The sequence below is a fragment of the Moschus berezovskii genome, chromosome 2 (assembly GCF_049115385.1).
Source record: "Moschus berezovskii isolate FMDL1 chromosome 2, NW_MosBer_1.0, whole genome shotgun sequence".
NCBI classification, from domain to species: Eukaryota; Metazoa; Chordata; class Mammalia; order Artiodactyla; family Moschidae; genus Moschus; species Moschus berezovskii.
Genome location: NC_142461.1, coordinates 111,567,953 through 111,581,592, shown reverse-complemented (window position 1 = coordinate 111,581,592; position 13,640 = coordinate 111,567,953). Strand labels below are relative to the sequence as shown.

The 13,640-nt window shown below is 41.9% G+C and overlaps 1 protein-coding gene and 1 long non-coding RNA gene across 2 annotated transcripts in view; one reads left to right on the top strand and one right to left on the bottom strand.

Annotated features, from left to right (window-relative positions):
• Positions 1-13,640, top strand: part of LOC129538653 (uncharacterized) — a 42,771-nt gene that overhangs the window by 679 nt on the left and 28,452 nt on the right. The gene's annotated exons all lie outside the window — the stretch shown is intronic.
• CERS6 (ceramide synthase 6) overlaps positions 328-13,640 on the bottom strand; it is a 395,115-nt gene continuing 381,802 nt past the window's right edge. The window contains exon 10 of the mRNA XM_088829883.1: positions 328-692. Within this exon, the coding sequence (XP_088686009.1) occupies positions 498-692 (195 nt within the window). The 3' untranslated portion in view covers positions 328-497. The remainder of the gene's footprint in view (positions 693-13,640) is intronic.

Here is a 13,640-nt window from a genome sequence, read left to right as displayed (position 1 = left end):
GGCTCCTCGGTCCATCCATAGGAGTCTCCAGGCAAGAATACTGGAGTGGGTTGCCATGCCCCACTCCAGGGGATCTTCCTGACCCAGGGCTTAAACCCGTGTCTCTCACATCTCCTGCGTTGGCAGGCAGGTTCTTTACTACTAGCACTGTTGTAGCCATGCGTTCTGGGAAACAAACTCACTCAGAAGGACAATGCAGATAGTGGAGTAGTGCAGTTTATTACACCGGCAGGCCCAAGGCAGAGTCTTCTCTCAGCCAAGGATCCCCACAAGTTTTTGCGAAAACCTTATATACCCTAAGTGTATGTGCACAAACCCGCCTCCCCAAATTCCCTGAAACTAGTCTGAACAGAGGAAAAGAAAGATACAATCAAAGTTAACCCGTGATTCATATGCCTTAAACCTAGGTAGTTAACAGTGGACAATTATCAATAAGACTGTGGTCATACCCCAATAAGCATAATAGAATTTATGATTCTATTCATTTACACAAATAATTAGGATATTCTTTTAGGCAACAGAGAGTCTAGGTACGAGCCCTGAGGCTCTTCCATCCGGGGGGTCTGATTTTCCAGTTGGTATGTTGTTTCCATAGATACTGGACATATAGCTGTAAGTCCACAGTCCGGCCCAAGATGGAGTCCTGCTTTCACAATGGAGCCTGTTCTGTCTGTTTCCTCTTTCAGCACCACCTGGGAAGTGTGTTATAGAGGTTAAGAGCAATTCAAAACTTGCCTTGACATTTCTTTAGTAGCCAAAGGATGTGAAGAATTGGAAATGGAACAAGCATGTATCAATAGGGACTTGGTTAAATACCTTAAGGTAATATGGGCTCACATTTAGAGGACTTACCATGTGTCAATATTTAATATTTATAAAGCTATAGCAAGTGCTTTATAAACATTAACTTTTAAAATCATCATAGCAATCACTTGAGATAGACTTGTATTATTTTGATCCTCATAATACACATAGGGAAACTGAGGCACAGGATGGTTAGGTGACTTACCTAAGGTCACACGATTAGGAGTTAGAGAGCTGGAATTCATCTAACTCCAGTGCTTCTGTGTTTCATTACTATGCTGCATTTCTACTCAACCCGGATATTGAAGTGAAAGAGCCAACAGTGAGGACAGAGTATAAAATACACAACAGGTTGCAAGAGAAGTATGAGTCTAGTTTGTTATCTGTGTAAGAAAAAAAGATCCAGACACATATACACCAGGCAGACAATATTATGGCTCTGAAAGACAGAACTGTGGAGGACTCTTCCTTTCAAGGGCCTACATGTGTATGTAATTTTAACATTTAAAACAAACATGTACTGCTTTGAAAACAAACAAGACAAATAACACTTTTTAAAAAGGATAACAATTAGGCTAACTTTGATTTTAACCTTTTAAAAAAGTTAGAACCCATAAGTGAAATGGAGACAGCAGGCCTTGTTAGTCCATATCTTCATGACTTTGTACAATGCTGGTTCCTTCTGCCTAGAATTCCTTCTACATTTAAGTCGCCTTAATGGGCTTTCATTTATCTACAAAGTCCAGCTGGTGATATTTTCCCCAGACACAGTTCACTCCTGCCTTTGTACTACTGTTATCCACAGCTTGCCCTTCTTTTAATTCATTTACCCTATTGTATGGAGATTATTAGTTTAATGGCCTGCCTCCCACACTACTCAGTGAGCTCTTTACATAAAGTATGGGGAGCAAGGAAATGTACAATAAATAAATGTTTTCATTTAACTGAATTCAGTTCTGAGAAAGTGGCCCTGCTAGCTAGTTCCTCTTCATCCATAAGATGAGAATGTTGCTTTTGAGTAGGTCTGTATCTTTAATTCTCAGGAAGCAGAGTTTCAAACACTGAGAGTCAAGATAAGTATGACCTCTGGGCAGGAACTCTAAAATGGGAAACAGTCCAAATGCCCTTGGGAGTCTCTGCTGCTCTGATTAAAAATGGCCTTGACAAGCAGGAAACTGAGAAGGAATCAGAAGAATCCCAAGGGGCCACTTAGAGAACTTTCTTGGAGATTTGTTGGTTAAAAATATATAAACATAGGAGATAAGAAGTCTTGGAACCAAGGATTTAATCAAAAGGTGGCCTAATGCTAACAATAGATTTTTAAAAGCTGGAGTCTAAAATGAGCCAAGTTCTGCAAAGTTTGCCAGGAACATCAGAAGGAATTTTTACCATATCCAAAGCAAGAAGAATGTGAAGGGACAGACAGCATCTGGGCCGGGGGCTGGTGAACCATTTTTGATGACTGAGTGAACAGCTGCGCTTGGTCAGGTTGTAGGGTTCCAGGTGTTCGAGGGTCAGGCAGAGAGGCTGGCCAGCAGTTGATCATGTCTTCACCGCGCCTTGACACAGCCCGCTTCTGAGTCCTGGAGGAAGCCGAGTGCTCCTTGGCCTGTTAGAGCCGACAGAGGACCAGGATCCTCTTTGCAGTCATTACAAGCACATTAGAGCCACGGACAGTGTTTACAAGACATTACGTCACCTCCACCAATCACCCTCAGAAGGAACTATAGAAGCAATCTCATTCTGACTAAACGACTTTTTATTTTTAGTCTCTGGTGGTTTGCTGCAGTGATTAGTTTCCTTAATTTCCATGTCTCCCCAGAGCTGGAAGAAACATTTCTAAAGACTTGCCTTAGTGCATTCATTAAAAAAAAAAAAGTACCTCGGTCCAAAGCCTCAGGATAAGAAAACAAACAAAAAAACTACCTAATTCAGAAGCATTAAAGAGTGTTCTAAACTAGAGCAACTTCACTTTCACTTTTCACTTTCACACATTGGAGGAGGAAATGGCAACCCACTCCAGTGTTCTTGCCTGGAGAATCCCAGGGACGGCAGAGCCTGGTCGTCTGCCGTCTGTGGGGTCGCACAGAGTCGGACACGACTGAAGTGACTTAGCAGCAGCAGCAGCAAACTAGAGCAGGAGTGGAGGAAGGGTATGTGTGAGGGGGAACACCAGGGTATTGTTATTGTTAATAGTCAGCCTGATTTGTAGCATCTAAAAGTAACTTTTAGTTTGGATCTTTATCTGGTGGTTTTGAAAATAGCTCAAAAGGTGTTTTGTTTTTTTTGCCACCTTCCACTTCATAAAAATTTCCTAATTTTTAAATTGAAGTCCAAATGGTCACAATTAAGTTACTTTATAAATACAAACCAGGCCTGTATTCATTGTGCTAGGGCTGAATTTTCACTGTGCATGTCCAAGTTTCATATGTATTAATTTAAAATCTCCAGGTGTTAATGGAATAAAGATGAAATCAAATAGATAAATTTGCATAAAGCAAATTAGTATAAATTTGCTTTTCTCCAATAAGCCCTAGGAAATGAAAACTTAATGGACAACTAATTAACAATCAAGTCATCCTACAGCCATGCTCCATGGCCTAACTTCCCCCCAAAAGGATAAGAAGGATATTTTACAAATGCAGATTAATCTAAATTACATTACATCTTCACTGGCTCACCTGTGTTAATATTCATGGGAATTACTTACATTTTCCTAAGCTCATCTAGGACCAGTCTTACAGATTTCAATTAAAATGCACTCTGGAATGTCAAGCAGAGGCTTGATTTGGTCCGCAGATCACAGTTTGGCATTTTTGTTTATGTAAATAATGTGCCAACCAGGATTTATTTGCCCTTTTCATCTTGGTTATACTCCTGCGTTATAAATCATTGATTATAGTTATTTCCTATAAATCACTGCCAGGTTATGGAGATAGAATCTCAGAAAACAAAAGCACTCCAAAGAGTTGTTTACCTCAGTTCTTTGGCAGTAAGAACTGAGGAGCTGGGGGATGGGCATGGAGAGGAGGAAGGGCTTTACCATGTCTCTTTTCACATTTAGAATTGTATATGATGTGCTTGTATTACCTATTCAGAACAATAAACTAATTTGTTAAAGCCATTGCATATCCCTGGGACTGAGGGCATGCAGTGTATAAACCAGTTTACTCAGAACTTAGATTGTCAACCAGTCCTCTGTGTATTTATTTAAAATATTCCCCTGTTGTCTTCTTAAACTATTTAACCCCTTATTTAGATTCTTTCACAACATTCAGAAATGGTCCTCCTGAAATAATCACTGTTTCTTTCATTTCTCCTTTTTGGAAGCATCTTATGTGGGGCTTCCCTGGTAGCTCAGCTGGTAAAGAATTTGCCTACAATGCAGGAGACCTGAATTCAATCCCTGGGTTGGGAAGATCCCTTGGAGGAAGGCCTGGCAACCCACTACAGTATTCTTGCCTGGAGAATTCTGTGGACACAGGAGCCTGGAGGACTACAGTTCATGGGGTCGCAAAGAGTCAGACAGGAGTGAGTGACTAACCCAGCACTACATAAGACCTCACTGAATGACCGAAAGAATGAATAGGTATCAGTGAGTTAGCAATTGTATAAGCTGCTATGCTGTGTGCTATGCTTAGGCGCGTGGGTCACCGTTCCCTTCTCCAGGGAATCTTCCCGACCGAGGGATCGGACCTGAGTCTTCAGCATTGCAGGCAGATTCCTTACCATTTGAGCCACCAGGGTGGCATGGCGAGGGACATGAAGATGAATAAACTCCAATCTCTTTTTTCAAGGCACTCAGTGTGATGAAAGGAGGCTGTATTATATTGTGATAGATTATATGAAAGGTCTTTACAGAAATGTGATGGAAATTCCAGAAAAGTGCCCTGCTTGCTCATTTTGGTTGGGGAAGGGAAGAATGCCAGAAAACACTAGCAAGAGACGATCACACTTGCTGATGCTCAAAGGGCACATATTAATTATCTGTGCATAATAGAGTATGTGTTGTGTTGTTCAGAAGAGTGCCTTGAGCTCAGGTTTGTGTAGAACCTTATAGTTGAGGTTGAAGAGATACTCAGAGATAAGATGTGGGAAGCTTTAGGTGCCATGTTCTAACTTTAACCCAGAGGTAATTGGAGGGGCCTGCCGTGCTGTGATTCATGGGGTCGCAAAGAGTCGGACATGACTGAGCGACCGAACTGAACTGAACAGAGGGGGTCTTTTTCTGTGTAGGAAATTAAGCACATTGTGATATTCAGATGTGCATTCTAGACTGATCACTCTGAGAGCAGTATGGAGCCTCTGAAGAGGGGTGACATAAGGAACAGGAAGAGTGGGAGCTTGTTGCCAGGAGAAAAATAGTGAATCCTTAACATGGAGAGGAAAGGGTAGAGTTCTAAAATAGAACCAGGAGAACATAGTGATGACTTGGATTGGAAGTAAACAATGAAGAAATGGGTGGATCTAGAATGAAGCCTAGGCTTCTGGAATCCTCCGTAAGATTCCCTTCTCTATGGCCTCCATAGGAGGCACTATTGGGCAGGAATTAATAGTATAGGCTTTGGCGTGTGAAAAATATGGTTTTAAGAGTTGGTTGCACTATACATTAGTACGCTAATTTGGGGGGAAATTTCTTAACCCCGTTTAAGCCTTAATTTCCTGATATGTAAAATGGAAATAATATACCACATAACTCATAGCAGAGTGTACATAATAAATGTTCAGTAAACACTAGCTGTTTATATGACTTATCTTTTTATTTTTACAAAATAAGGTAAGGCATTATTAAAGATGATTGCACAATATTATACACATAGAACACTGAAAACGACAACTATTAAAATTTAAAAACTGCAAAAAAACTAACATGAGTATTCTACTTAACAAGCAATGTAGAATTCTCAAGAAGTTTTAGCTAATGTATTTTCTTCTCTCACCAAACTTCCCTTTAAGAGAATGAGACACTTTGTATTACCTTATTGCTCTTGGAACTCAAACATGACAGTCTCATTTTTAAAGTGACTTTGTCACATCTAAACAAGTGCAAATTTCACCTGAGGCACTATTAGGGTTTTGAAAACAAATATTTGGATTTTAAAAATTATCTCAAAGTTGCAGACACATTGTAGTTCAGTACACAGAATTCTTTTTTGATACCTTAATATTTTAGTGTGTATTTCCTGCAAGCAAGGACATAATTCAGCAAAACCACAATACAACCATCAAAAGCAGGAAATTAACTCTGATTTATTACTGCCATCTACCTCTCAGTTCCACCAATTGTCCTTGTTAGGTTCTCCATAGCCACAGAATCCAATCCAGGCTTGTGCACTGCATCTAGTTGTCAAATCTCTTCTGTTTCCTTCGCTCTGGAGCAGGTCTTCCGTCTTTGCTTGAGTTTCATGCCATGGAGACACTTGAGGATTACCAGTTAATTATTTTGTAGATTTGTATTTGTATTTGCCCCTACATTTGTATTTATTTGATATTTGCTCACAATTAGATTCAAGTTAGGCACCTTTGGCAGAAATATCACAGAAACAATGCTGCTTTCTTGTTACATCCAATCAAGTGACTAAGATTCCATTTCTGTCATTACTGATGGTGTTTACTTAATGGAGATAGCATCTGTCAGGCTTCTTTGCTGTGAAATTACAACTTCCACCTTTGAGGTTAATAAATATGTAGAAGAGATGTACCTTGAGACTATGCAAAACACCTCACTCCTCATCAAACTTCCAGTTTACTCTTACTGATTTATATGAACTCAGTCTCCCAGGCTCAGTGTCTTGTGCTGGGCCCCAGCTTGTAGGAACACCCTCTGCACCCAACCCTGGTTCTCCATGCAGTGCCGTCCTCTCTCTGCAGACATCTCCTTAGGCCCATTTGGCCTCCAGCACCTGACTTTGGGCCATCATGACTCACCCCCCACCACCTCCCGCCGCCCCTCGCCACCTGGCACAGACATCGTCCTATTCTGTCCCATCCTAGGAATGAACAGGTCAGAAAGAAAAGAGAAGGGAAGGAAGGGAGAGAGAGGCAGAGGGGGAGGTCATTTTTATTGCTGTGCTTAGTCGCTCAGTCTAATCCGATTCTTTGTGACTCTTTGCGACCTCATGGACTGTAGCCTGCCAGGCTCCTCTGTCCACAGGATTTTTTTTGGGCAAAAATACTGGAATGGGTTGCCATTTTCTCCTCCAGGGGATTTTCCTGACCCAGGGATCAAATCTGCGGTGGATTCGTTACCTTCTGAACCTTCCAAGAAACCCATCATTATCATTAACATCATTGTACTTCTTTCTAGCTTTGTTATCAGTGAATTGTTTGCTGGCTTATCTTCTTCCTTGTATTCTTCTGCTCTGGGCATTTCCCAAGGTTCCAGTTTAGAAGGCAACAGAGGAATGATTCAGAGCTCCAACTACGTTATCTGCATCACTGCTTTCTGAGACCTAGGCAGGGTTCTTATTCTCTTTATATATCTGTCTCTCTCTCTCTCTCTGAAAAAAATGAAAATAATAATGGTACCTGATTGTAGTCCCGTCTTTCTAATTCTGGGCAGACATTTCCAAATGAATGGACTCACATCAACTCAAATTCAAAATGTAAAAATCAGCTCATTTTCCCCTTACAAAACATATTCGTCTTCCTAAAGCCTCTATTTCTGTAAATACACACATACATGCTACAAGCATTTATTGAGTGCTTACTGTTAGCAAGCATGGTGGCGAAGAATCCAGATACAGAAAGCAAGGTCTTTGCCCCCAAGATGCTTAGTGTGGTAGAGTCGACACTTAGTGAGGAAGACAGTGCGATGAGCACTCTGATGGGGTTGAAGGGTGGCATCTTTTCTTCTCTAGGAAGAGTCCCACATTCCAAGGGACTAAGGCTTTCTAGCGGGTGGACCACACAGTGTTAGCTGGATGGAGTGAGCGCATGGCCAAAGAGCTGGAGATACAGGTAGCACAGCATGTTCTGAGACCACAGCCTTGAGAAACATCCAGGGAGGTCGTGGGGAGGGATGAGGATGGAATGAAGGTGGCAGGGTTCGGGGGCACTGCTGAGGGCTTACTCATCAGTTCTCCAAAACCCTTTGTCTCAGATGACCTTCTTCCCACATGACTCACCCAAATCCTACCATTCTTTTGGAGGCACTGGTCTTAGTTACATCTGATCTTCAATGGGGCATGCAGGATCTTCCAGGTGTGGCATGTGGGATCTAGTTCCCCGATGAGGGAACCAAACCCAGGCCCCTTGCATTGGAAGTGTGGAGTCTTAGCCACTGGACCACCCGGGGAGTCCTGTGAGTCCTATCCATTATTGTTGGCTTTCTCCTTGAAACTTTTCTTATCTGATCTTGAAGCAACTTCCCTCTTCTCCTAACTTTTCTGGCAATAACTATCTTATAGTGTATTTCATATAATGTCTTATATATATAGAGTAGTTGCTGCTGCTGCTTCACTTCAGTAGTTACAGTCTTCAAAAACATTTTATCTTTACACAAAGTTTGATCTGCATAATAGAACAAGTACCATTTCTTTTACAGCTTTGTTGACCCATTAAAGTGACCACTGCTTGTGCCTTGTTCCTCTAAGTAGGTTGAGAACCCCTTCAATTCAGCAGCTTTGCCTTCGTCTTATTTATATCTCTCACAATGCCTACCAGAAAGTCTCACAGAGAATTGGTGCTCAAGGTGTGTATTGACTTAAGATTGATGTGAATTTCACTGAAGTCATTAATACTGTAGTTCTGTGTGATTTTAGCTAGCATGGCATATATTATCTTATATATCCTAGGGAATGACTTGTAAGTGGTATAACTAAGAAATGGCAGCACTCAAGTATAGTAGGTCAAGGATCTGTTCTAGGAACCATCTAGTGCCCTCAACTGAGAGGAAAAAACACTCTTTACCTTAAAAATCTTTGGGGGGGCCCTTTGAAATCATCTCTGGTGATGTGGCTCCCTATGGCCTGGCATCCTACACATGCTTGATGGCTGGCTTACTGGGTAGTTACTAGTAGCATGGGTCAGTAAAAGAATCAGGGGTTTAATTTCAAGTAATCTAATTAAATGTTTGACTCAAAAAAGGAGAGATGATAATTGCTTTTTTTTCCCCCTATAACTTCCTGCCTCTGTAGCACTTCATCCCTGCTTACCCTTAGGAGTACTTCCCTAGAGATTTTCAGCTGAGTCTTAAAACCCAGACTTCTGAATAACTATTTTCACTACCTAGATACCTTCTGTACTTCTGATCTGCAATGTGTTGAATTATTGAACTGCTTGAATTGGCTCCTTTTAAACCTGTGTTCTGGGGTATATGTGTGCCCCTACAAGCTCCCAGGGCGAGGCTGAGGAAAGATGTGTGTGCTTTGTGAAATGGAACACTGCAGTGAACTTGGAAAATTGAGTTCAGTCATTGATGTATTAGACTTATTGAGAATTTTCCCTAAGAAAGGCCTCTGATGTAGTTGAGAGCACTAAACAAAAAATGTTGAAAATGGGGAAAATATGAATGAAAACTGCAGGGGAAAACATTTGAAATCTGTAAGAAAACTTAAAGGTGGCAATTTAAAAAAGCCAATGGGCAATTCAAATGCAGTAGAAATCTGGGCTTCTGAGGTCTTCAGAAACAAAGGCAAACACTGGAAGAAGTGTAATGCACTAGGAATATATATATTTTGAAATCACTCAGGTCTAGGGTCAAGTCTCAGTTCTACTGCCTGACAGCTGGGTGACAGAGATCTTAACTTCTTTGAGTCATAGTTTCTGCCTTTGTAAGTCGTGGGTGATTGTGGTATGCTGGTAAATATTTAACAACTGGATCATACAAACAAACAGACAAAATCTCAGCTTGCAGGTTTTGCCCATTTTCATAGAGTAAATTCTCCCACCACAACCAATTTCAAGCTGCCCATTTGATATCACTGAACATATTCCCAGGAAGAAGTGCATGGTAGCACACCATCATACTTCAAGAGCATAGGTGATGTAAAATGTATGAAAATAATTAGAAAGGGATTTTTTTTTAGTATTGTGGTGCTGGAGAAGCCTCTTGAGAGTCCCTTGGACTGCAAGGAGATCCAACCAGTCCATTCTAAAGGAGATCAATCCTGGGTGTTCATTGGAAGGACTGATGCTAAAGCTGAAACTGCAATACTTTGGCCACGTCATGCGATGAGTTGACTCACTGGAAAAGACTCTGATGCTGGGAAGGATTGGGGGCGGGAGGAGAAGGGGACGACAGAGAATGAGATGGTTGGATGGCATCACCGACTCAGTGGACATAGATTTGAGTGAACTCCGGGAGTTGGTAATGGACAGGGAGGCCTGGCGTGCTGTGATTCATAGGGTCGCAAAGAGTCGGACACGACTGAGCAACTGAACTGAACTGAAATGATATTTTAAAATATAATTTTAAATTGTAAGTTTATATAATTTTAATAACTGATATTTAATAACAGTTTGCAAAATTCCAGGATATTTAACAATCAGCTCAAACAAGCTTTGTTCAGGCAAATGTTATGGTGCTTTCGGCTGTGAGTTCAGCGTCAGTGAATTAGCCATATATATTATGTAAAAGTGTCTTTCAACAAAAACATGCGTAAAACAAAGTTATGTATTGATCAGTTGATGCAAACACTGTGGCCAGAGGCTCTCAGGAAACCAGCCCCGTACTTCTCACGGGAGTGGTAATTAACACTGAGTTTATAGAACATCATCACCAAGAGTCTGAGAAGGCAATGGCAAGCCACTCCAGTACTCTTGCCTAGAAAATTCCATGGATGGAGGAGCCTGGTAGGCTGCAGTCCGTGGGGTCGCTAAGGGTCAGACACAACTGAGCGACTTCACTTTCACTTTTCACTTTCACACATTGGAGAAGGAAATGGCAACCCACTCCAGTGTTCTTGCCTGGAGAATCCCAGGGATGGGGGAGCCTGGCGGGCTTCCATCTATGGGGTCACACAGAGTCGGACATGACTGAAGTGACTTAGCAGCAGCAGCAGCAGCATCTCCAAGAGTAACAAGAATCAAGTGAATCTTCCTTTTTGGGGATGGTTTGATTAAGACAGTTCTGCACTTAGCACAATGCCTGCACACAGTAGGAAAGCCCTAGAAGGTCCCCTTTCTTCTGCATCTCACCTTCCCTGCCTGGGTAGTCTGTGCTAAACCTTGCAGGCTAGCTCAGTCACACCCATCAGTTACGAAATCGACAAATAGCAAGTGTTGTTATTGTTGGATGTTCGCCTCCTTCAAGGAGGTGTTGTGGAATTTGTGATCATCCATCAATTCACAGCCCATGAGATGCCTTTGAACAACACAAAGAACTACACTCAGTCAGGAAGTTTGCCCTCCTCCCCAAATTTCTCCCCTGGCTGATGATTGCCAATCCCTCATCTTTTTCCAAACTGCTTTCCTTAAAGGAAACTGGAGGCTTTTCCTGTACCAGAGCTCAGTAAAATCTTCTACCTTTCATTCTCTGTCCAAACTCAGTTTGTGGCCTGAGGGTTGGATCCTCAGGGATGCTCAGCCCTTTATTTCTTCCAATAGCCGTGCATCCATCACCCTGACCCTGCCTAATGTGATGCCCACCACACCGCTGCACACACCACTGACCTGCTCCAAGTTGGAGCAGTTTTTCCAGTCATGGTTTGGATCGGCATTATTTAAAATAATGTTCTAGTCATGGTTAGTATGGGCATCATTTAAAAAGCCATGTTCTTTTTTTCATGAGAAATGACAGCGTATCAGATTATGCTACTTCTTGCTTAAGTCCTTGAAAGTCCTTTGTTCATTTGCCTGAACAAAGCTTGTTTGAGCTGATTGTTAAATATCCTCTTACCTAAAACCTGCCCTCCTTACCCTGGCACTCAGACTCTGTATGACCCATCGCTCCCTAACTTTTGAATGTCAACACCTGCACTGTCCTCCTTGTTTATCTTGCTTCATCACATTGGCCTTCTCACTGGTCCTTGAACTTACAAGTCTGTTCCCACATCAGAACCTTTGTGTTTCAGGCCTCTGCTGCCTAAAGCCATCCAAGTTCCTCCTCCAGCCACTCCTGTCAGTCGCGTGTGTGCATGCTCAGTCGTGTCCGACCCTGCAGCCCCATGGATTGTAGCCCACCAGGCTTCTTTGTCCATGATATTTTTCAGGCAAGGACACTGGAGTGGGTTGCCGTTCTCTTCCATGGAATCTTGCCAACCCAGGGATCAAACCCACATCTCCTGCATCTCTTGCATTGCAGGCAGATTCTTTCCCCCTGAGCCATTGGGGAAACCCCCCTGACAGTCACATCTCAGCCCACATCACCTGTTTGTAAGGTGTCTGTGACCGCGGAGTCATGGCAGAGCCATGCAATCTCTTCGTTCCTTCATTACTTCCATCCTTTGTCATTATGTGACATCAATGTGTTTTATGGGCTAAATTGTGTCCCCCCAAATTCATAGTAAGTCCTAGCCCCTAGCACCTCAGGAAGTGACTGTTTTTGGAGATAAGGCCTTTAAAGAGGTGCTTAAGATACTTTTTACATTTATGCATTCTATGTACATTTCCCTAAAAGTCCCTAAAATAGGTTATGTGTATGAATCAGTCTTTATCGCAGAAGATAGAGGATGTTAACTTTTTGCCAAATTATGATACCCTTGAAACTTTGTTTTTTTCCCTTTTGTTGGAAAAAAGAGATTAATATAACAAAAAGTTCATCGATGGTTAAAAAAAGGGTGATTAAGGTAAAATAAGGCTCTTAGGGTAGGCCGTAATTCAGAATGACTGCTATCCTAAAAAGAAGACATTAGGACACAGACAGATACACAGAAAAAAGATGGTGTGAAGACATCGTTAGAAGGCCAGCCAAGGAGAGAGAACTCTGAAAACAATCAACCCTGCTGACACTTTGATTTCAGACTTTTGTCTCCAGAGCCAGGGGAAGTGGGGAGGCGGGGGGAAGTGATACATTTCTGTTAAGTCACCCTGTCTGTAATATTTTGTTATGGCAGCCCTGACAAACTAATATTCATCATTTGTTTTTCCCTTTCCTTACTAAATTATATATTTCATGAAAGCAGGAATTATATGTGTCTTATTCACCCTTCTAGTCTTAATGTCTACAACAATTCCTAGCACCAAATGGGCTTTCTATAAATATCTGAATGATGCATCCAGGAACGTGAGCCTTTGCTGTTCAAGTTATCTCTAGTTATGCCAGCTATTGTTGTTCAGTTGCTCTGGCATGTCCAACACTTCACAACCCCGTGGATTGTAGCACACCAGGCATCCCTGTCCTTCACTATCTCCTGGAGTTTGCTCAAACTCATGTCCATTGAATCAATGGTGCCACCCAACCATCTCATCCTCTGTTACCCCCTTCTCCTCCTACCTGCAATCATTCCCAGCATCAGGGTCTTTTCTAATGAGTCAGCTCTTCGCATCAGGTGGCCAAAGTAGTGAAGTTTCCGCTTCAGCATCAGTCCTTCCAATGAGTATTCAGGGTTGATTTCCTTTACAATTGACTGGCTTGATCTCCTTGCTGTCCAAGGGACTCTCAAGAGTTTTCTCCAGCACCACAATTCAGAAGCATCAGTTCTTTGGTTTCCACCTTCTTTATGGTCTAACTCTCACAGCCATACATGACTACTGGAAAAACCATAGTTTTGACTAGTTTTATTATTCATTACTTTAAAAACAAGCAAAACTCTTGCCTTAAGAATTGCTTCAATACTTGTTATGAGTCTCAGAGCTTAGAGCTTCTTGACCCATTTTTTTCCCCACAAATCTAGTTGATTAATTCTACCAGCTCTTCAACACACTCTGCTGAGTTCTTCTGTTTGTTTCTAGAT